Source organism: Trichechus manatus, unplaced genomic scaffold, assembly GCF_000243295.1.
Source record: "Trichechus manatus latirostris isolate Lorelei unplaced genomic scaffold, TriManLat1.0 scaffold00052, whole genome shotgun sequence".
NCBI lineage: Eukaryota > Metazoa > Chordata > Mammalia > Sirenia > Trichechidae > Trichechus > Trichechus manatus.
The window spans coordinates 13,635,660-13,643,714 of NW_004443988.1; the positions used below are offsets into that span (position 1 = coordinate 13,635,660).

General features: G+C 43.0%; 1 protein-coding gene across 1 annotated transcript in view; it reads right to left on the reverse strand.

The window, feature by feature from the left end:
• The window catches only part of LOC101350058 (aromatase), a 36,587-nt gene extending 34,104 nt beyond the window's left edge, over positions 1-2,483 (reverse strand). Inside the window, exon 1 of the mRNA XM_004377661.1 lies at positions 2,301-2,483. Coding sequence (XP_004377718.1) covers positions 2,301-2,445 — 145 coding nt within the window. The 5' untranslated portion in view covers positions 2,446-2,483. The remainder of the gene's footprint in view (positions 1-2,300) is intronic.
• Positions 2,484-8,055: the final 5,572 nt, after the last annotated feature.

The window sequence follows — 8,055 nt, forward strand, 5'->3', positions numbered from 1 at the left end:
TGTCATCATATATGCCAACCTCTAATCAACCAAAATGCTCATAATAACAAAATACTTTGCTGGATATTTACAGCTTGGTACATTGCAGATGTTCAATAAACGTTTCCTGAATGTATTTTTTAAATTGATGGCTATTTAGAAATACACTTATTCAATAAATATTTACCTACTTAATATGCCAGTTCTATGAGAAACAAAGACATACAAATGAAAGGCTGTACTTCATCTTTTATCTAAAATTCTGGTGCCATGTAGAAAGTCTGAATATATGAGAACTACCATCAAATTTAAAATATGGCAGTAGAGAGCTTTAGCTACTGAAAGAGAGTGATTGCTATGAACTCTGGGCTGAGTTTGAGAACCTGACAGTTCTAGCCAGAAGAGAGTAAGAGTTTTGGGTCTTAGTGACCAATTGTATGTCAACTTAATTAATCCAACACTTACTGAGACCCTATCAGGTATAGACACTAACCCCTAATTAGGGACTGGAGATGGTATGGTAAGTATAACTTGGCCCCCATTAGAGTCCCGGGGCAGAAGAGATGGAGAGTAAGTGAAAAAAAAATTACAAAATAAATATAACACAATGTGATCTTCTCATTTACATGTGTATCTTATACCCTGGCTGAGAAGAATGCTGTAGGAAGGGAGAAAGTTTGGTAGAATATTAGCGAAGTATTCTGGTTGCATCCACACTAAACCATGCTCTGCTTAACTAGGGGAATGCTTATCTAGGCATGCAGGGATTGTGGGAGCCTCTTCACACCCCAAGAGAAAAAGTAAATACTGTATTTTTGTGCAGAGACCCCTCCTTGAAGCCAACAGCTGAGACCTCACACCAGCAGTCATAATCAAGAAGTTGTTGCATCCCATTCCTAGGTATATGCCCTAGAGAACCCCTTGCACTTGAGCATCAAGGGATATACATGCACACAAATGTTCATAGCAGCACTGTTCACAGAGGCTTCAAACTGGAGGCAACCCAAATGCCCATAAACAATACGACTGGCAAAAAAAAAAAAAAAAAAAAACAAGAGATGTTGATATAATTGATTACAACATGGCAATGACAATGAACAAACCGTAGCAGCATGCCACAACATGGACACATCCTACCAACGCAATATTAAACAAAAGCAGCAAGAGAGATAATCAATGATTTGATTGATAAAATGTTTAAAACCAGGCAAAATTAAACTATATTGTTTGGGGATGCAAAATTAGGTGGCAAAACTCTAAAACAGCAAGAAAGTGCTTGGCACAAAATCCAGGAAAGTGTTTACTTCTTGGGGAGACAAAGAGGGTATAATTGAGAACAAAACTAACTAAATGTTCTGTATTAAATTGGGTATTAATGTAACCTAAAATACCAGGTTGAATCAGAAAGAGAGACAGGCAATTACTGGGGAAATTTTAAAAAAGAATCCAGACATAGGGCATTTTGTACCAATTCCTCACACTCCCAGCACACTGTGACGAGGACAATCACACTTAAAATTGTGCAATAACTATTCTCTCAAAATAAAGCCATACCAGATATTTTGTAGGAGTTGGGACTGATACCTTGCCATGAGGAGTTTTCACTGAAAACTAAAGAAACAGAGGTAATTATTTGACGATTCGAGCATTAGTGGTAGAGTGGTAGGGTTTTCTATTTAAATTATCTGGATAATTATATAATGCTGTACTCTTGATTGACCTACAGACTTTGTTGAAGATTCTTTCAGGGTTTGATGTTTAAAGGGAACGCTAGTGGTCCCCATTTTGTCCTGCCACCCTCGGCCCATCCAACCCTTACGGCAGCACCACCATCCCTAAACCCCAAAGGAATAAAAGAAAATGAAGAATGGAACAAAGAAAAGAGGTACATACAAAGAAGGGAGAGGGCAAGGGTGACACAAAGGAGTAGGGAGAAGAAGAGTATAGAAGGCATTCTAGAGACATTTTCACCTTCAGAGCAAAACTGGAATTATTAAAAAAAGAAAAACTACCTAGAATTTAGTTTTACCTTGCTCCACCCCATCTCGAGCTTGTCTTAAAGGATACTTTACCAATGCAAAGTGCAGACTGGAAGCCATTATCTAAGATATTTAAAAAATAGATTTTCATTTGAAATATGCAGATAATTAGTATAAAAGATGTTTTTACCTAGGTCCTAATTTGCTGACACGGGGTGATCTTCACAGATGTCCCCAGGCTGCGTCTTTGTCTTTGCCTTTGTGCACAATTTTCTTTACCGCCACTGACCAAAAGCCCAAGTAAACAATCTCCTTAGATACAGAAATCAAAGACTTGTTTACCTGGGATTGAGGATGTGCCCTCATGATTCCAGACCAGGAGAAGAAAGCCAGTGAGCAGCAGGATTGGCATGGTGGCAACAGGCATGACCTCAGGCACCATACCAGTGATGTTATAGCGCATTGGGTTCAGCAGTTCCAAAATCATCTCGCCTTCTTTGAGCTCAGGGGAAGCAATTTAAAGTCCTGTGGAAATCAAAGGGGCAGAAAAGTTAGAAAATCCCCTAAAAGTTTCATCTACGACTCCTGTTGCTTCGGAGGATGCTGCACTGTAGAACCCTGTGCTTTGTTTTATAATGTGATTGGACGCTTAGACAAGACAAATTTGTGGTTTCAAGTCAAAACAAACAAGCCCAGGGGAGATCTTTTGGCTTGAGGTACAGCATTTCTGACCTTGGTAGAGTCTCAGGTTCATCTAGGCACTTGGTCTGATAGAACTTTATCATGTTGCCCTTGAGTGGGTAGGGTGGAGTGACGTGCGTTCCCAATTGAGAGCCAAGTTTCTTACCAAAATAGGAGAAACTGAAGCTCATGCCAGTGATGGAATCATTTCACTACTTCATCAGTAGGCTTTGTTTAGGCAATCTCCTTCCCTTGAAGCCAAATCAATTAAAAAAAAAAAAAATCCCCAAACTCTTTTCCTTGCTCAAAACTGCTTCCCCCAAATAGTAAGCTTCTACCAAGAACACATTTCTTGGATGTTGTGGAGGTGTTCTCACTCAGCGTGAATTCAGTGCAACTCACTCAGGACAGTCTTTATTGGCCTTAATGAGGACCTAAAATCCCTCGCACCACAGGCTATGTTAAGCAGTGTCTATGAGGGCTAATGTTAAAGCTAGTGGGAAAAGAAGAATGGGAGAAAGAAAAAAAGGAGAAGAGAAAGAAAGGGAAAGTGGAGGGAGGAAGGAAGGAAGAACAGGCAGAGTAGAATGCCACCAGCAACAGGCTCGGCTGCCCCGAGCAGCCTCTGTGCCAGTAATGGCTAACCTCCTGTGCAGGGCAATTTTCAGTTTGATCTGCTGGTTCTGCTGTGTTATTCACCAATATAACTGGCTAGTCTGTCCTTTCAGTTGGCCTTTGTAATACCTGTACTTTCATAAAAAGAGTTTTAGAGATGGTGATTTGTAGTCGAAGAGGCTTAGGTCGAATGGACTTGTGTACTGACTGGGTTTTACAGAGTAATACAATTCTAGATTCTTAGCCAGTGTGTCTAACTGCATTCAGGGGCTCTGTGAACTCCCCAAAACACTGTACAGAATGTTGTATCGACTTACGTGCCTCTTTGGAGGCAGGAGGAGGTCGTAATTTTCATAACATTCTTAAAGAGCATGTGATTATATTTCCCTATGTGAGATTTTAAACGTCCAATCAGAGGCTCATGTCTAACAACTACAGACATTTCACAATATAGTTTCATTCAGTTGCTTTATTATTTTGTTGATTCATTCTATTATTCCACCATTTAAATACTTATTAACACTTACTAGCTACTTCGAACAGGTTGAGATTTTTTAGATTCCTAATCTCCAGAGTGGAATTTTACAACATTCTGAGTAACCGTTTTTGTGACTTTCTGACAACCAGGACCCTTGAGGTTCTATTTGTATTGATGGAACCTGAAAGCAACGTTAAAAACATAAATGAGGGAAGTGATTGTGACAAAAAGGATGAAGAGGTCCCAGAGGAAGTGATACTGGCAAAAAACTTCACATTGAGAGAACTCTCGGAGATATTTCACAACATTGAAAGCACAACGGATAGAATGTTGGACAGTGATCCAAACTTAGGAAGGAGTGTGACAATTTACCAAGGTGTAGAAAAGATGCTTGCTCAATATTGTAAGTTATGCAAGGAGAAGAAGGCAAGAATTCTTCCAAATACTCTTGATAAGATTTTTTTTTTTTTTTACAGAGAAAGAAATCACTTTAAAAATGGCAATGTTTCTAGTGTTTTAAATTACAGTGTACTAAAATATTAGTTACTATATTTTTCATTTCCCTATACACTTCTACAGTAAGAGAGTTTTTAATGTTTTGACAAAAAATTCTAAAGGTTATGGAACAATTGTAGATTTTCACACTGATTATTAAGATTCCTTTGTGTGGTTTCAGCTTGCACGGTCATATTTAGTGCCTGCGTGTCTAAATATTTAATAGGGCTAATAAGCCTGGTTCATCACTTTCTTCACAAGTATGTCATAAAGACCCCACAGGAACACCGTTTAAAGACCTACAGGATGAGAAATTTTTTTCATACTTGCTATGTGTCAGATATTGTTCCAGGTACTTTAAAATATTAAGCCATTCATCCTCACAGCGACCCTACAAGCTAAGTATAATTATACCCATTTTACAGATGAGGAATGAGTGGTTAAGTAGCTTGCCCTAGGGCACCCAGCTTGTCTGTGGTAGAGCTGGGACTGGTAGCCAGGCAGCCTCTCCAGAGCCCATGCTCTTAATCATGCCATTTTGCTGCCTATTTTGGGATTTATTTGTTCCCTACCTTCAGGGACTTTTCAATCATTCATGTTCATTCCTGGTCAATTCAGAATGACTCTCTTTAAAGAATTAAGCTTCACAGATCTCTGAATGCCAGGCTTGGAATATTCCTTTGAGATTCTCTCTGCTAACATTGTTTTCCCTGCTCAGTACAACATTCTGATGGGCCATGTGCGAAGGTTGAATGGTGGTACAGAAACATAGGAAGGCCTTAGAACTTCATCTGTATTGCTTATTCCTCCCCTCTGCCAAGAATGCCCTCCTCCCTCCTTCCCATCCCACCCCCCACAGTCTCATACACATACACATACATACACATTTTTCTGCCTGCAAGTGCCCTGTGCCTTAAAGGAACAGCTCAGATGCCTGGGTCTCCATTGCCTTTTGAGGGTCTCCTTCTTAGGTCCTGACACTATTATTTGCAGGGTCATCGCCCACTCAGTTGGCCTGGTACCAAACAGGGGCTTGGCCACCTGATGAGCCAGGCTGTAACTGAGGCCTGTGCTCTTGTGTTGTGTGAAGCCTCAGGTCCTAACACCCTTGACCTGCAGCAAAGCCAGGGTGTCCTGGTGACTTTGGGGCAGGACATACCCTAGACCTCACAGAGGGCCAGGAGAAACTCCCAGATTCCCTGGTACAGCCCTGACCCTCTGCAGGATGGGGAGGCAGGCCCTGGCCTTGCAAAAGTACCTCCCTGACCTGTCCAGAACCTACCCTGCAGCAGCACGGGAGCGTCTTGTCCAGCAGGAAGACAGAGCCAGCGAGCCTGGGTCCAAGTGTAGTTTGCTGAGCCTGCCTATCCCTCTTATCCTCTGCAGCATACTGGGTCCGTCCCTCTTTCACGCCCCCACTCCCAGAGAAACATGACCTGGCCACCTAGGTTCTCCTTGCCTTGCCCTTTGATCTGTGTTTCCACAGGAGACTGTCCTCTGTGGCTGCTGCAACCTCAGCCTCCAAGAGGTTGACAGACAGAGGTTTTAGGGGGAGATAGCAGATGGGGGCTTGGAGGGAGGGCTGACAGACAGGGGTTTGGAGGTAGTACAGACCCTCATAGAATGGTTCCCCCAAGTGAGCAAGAACTTCCTGTTGCAGGGGGCTGTGGCTGGGGAGAATCCCATCCCAGGGAGTGACTCCAGAGTGGGACTGGAGGGCCAGAAGGAGGCACAGGTATGGGTTGTCATGTTAAGCAGAAAGAAAGAGCAATAAGGAAAAGAAAGGCTAGTGACCTGGGCTCAGAGAAAGGAGGCAGTGTAGGGTGGGCAGGATGGGACACAGAGGTAGGAGGCCCCATGCAAGGCCTTGTATGCCACATTAAAGATGTTGGGATCTGTCCTAACAGCAATGATAAACTGTTCAAGGTCTTTAAGTGGAGGGTCAACAAAATCATATTTGCATTTTGAAAATCTAAATCACTCTGGCTGCAGTGGGAAGAATATGATCCAGGGTGGCAGGTATGGGAGTGGGTGAAAGGAGACCAGCTGAGAGGCTTCCATAGTTTTTCAGGTGGGAGAAAGAAATAATGTGGTGCTGGAAGGCGGATGGAGGTGGGAATGGAGACAAGTGGGCAGGTTCAAGAGCTATTTGGAGGTTGAATTGACATGACTGGGTCATGGCTTAAATCCACTGATATAGGGGGAAAGTGCTAAATATAACTCCCAAGTTTCCAGACTGTGCACCTGGATGAGCAGTGATGCCATTCTCTGAGCTAAAGAACTCCAGGGGAGGACCAAATATGAGACGCAGGGAGACCATTTAAGTCTTGGAAATTCTGAGTTTGAGAAATTGCTGAAACATTCAAGTGATGATGTCAGTAGGCCACTGGACATACAACCTGTAACTCAGGGGCAAGGTCTGGGCTACAGACAGTCATTGCCAGATGGTAGAAATTAAATCCTGGGCTATGGGAGACATAACCCAAGAAGACTGTAGAAGGAAGGGTGTGTTTTGAGGGACACCAAAATTTAGTGACAGGTAGAGAAGAAACCTGCTAAGAAAAGATTAGTTTACAAAGAAGGAGTGAGATGTGAGTGCTTGTCCTTGTCCTAGGGGCAATTATGGTCTGGTAATGACAAAAATGGTAAGTGACAAAAAGTCCTCACAACTGAACCAATAAGCAACATCATGATAAACAGAGAAAAGATTTAAGTTGTCAAAGATTACATTTTACTTGGATCCACAATCAATACCCACGGCAGCAGCAGTCAAGAAATCAAAATGACATATTGCCATACACGTGGAACAAGTGAAAAGCCCAAGACATTGGGAGACCTGAGCCAGGAGAGTTCCAATCACTGAAGTTCCAATGACTGAATGACAGGGCATGAAAGGCAAGCTTCCCTCTCCCGCTAAGTGCTTGCCACCCAAACCTACATTTAACACGTGTGTAGGTTCAAGCTTTCTTACTCATCTTTGAGGCCCCATGACTTCTAGCCCAATACCTGGCACAGGTGCTCAATGCATGTTTGAGGAAACTCTCCTTTCTTCTCAATAGCTTACCAGCCAACAGTAGCAGACCTGGTGGGGCTTAGGGAAGTTTCTGTGGTTCTCTTTTACCTCAGGTTTTATATTTGTCCCTCTGTGGGGTCTTTTGTCCCTCAGATACCTACCCCGTGTTGTCTTCCCTATGGGCTGTATCTGATAACCTCTCCAGGAGATTGTTTTAAAAATACGGTCAGCAGTTACTGCCTGAAAAGCCTTCTAGATCTTGATCATTAAAGGTGGCATTTCAGACCATGATACAAGGGGAAGGGGGCATTTTGGGACCAGAGGCCCACCACAGGGAATTCAAATTCTGTTGTATAGGGACAGCATGGCACCTAAAGCATACTCTTTCTTACTGGTAGTTAGACCCTGTCTCATATGGAGGTAGGAGGGGCCAGTTTGGGTATCACTCTAGCAGCAGCTGTTGTTTCTCTAAGACGTTACCCACCACTTCCGTTTTCAGTTCAATAAGACCTAACACATGTTGTCTGGCACCAAAGGGGACAAGTTAAAGAAATTTTCTGGCCCAATTTTGGTTTTTATCCTGAGGAGGAACCAAGCAGAAGTGATGGCATAACACAAGCAGGATTTAGGGTCACGGAACTTCAGTCAAGTCTCAGTGCTGTGGCTGACCAGCCCTGTGACCTCTCTTTAGTCCCCAGGCCTCCCCAAACCTGGGTGAGAAAGTGAATTCTCTCTACCTCAGGACACTGAGAGAAGGGCTCCATGAAACCTCCAGAGCTGTGCACCACTGCTGCTGATTGTCTCTCCTTGGCTGT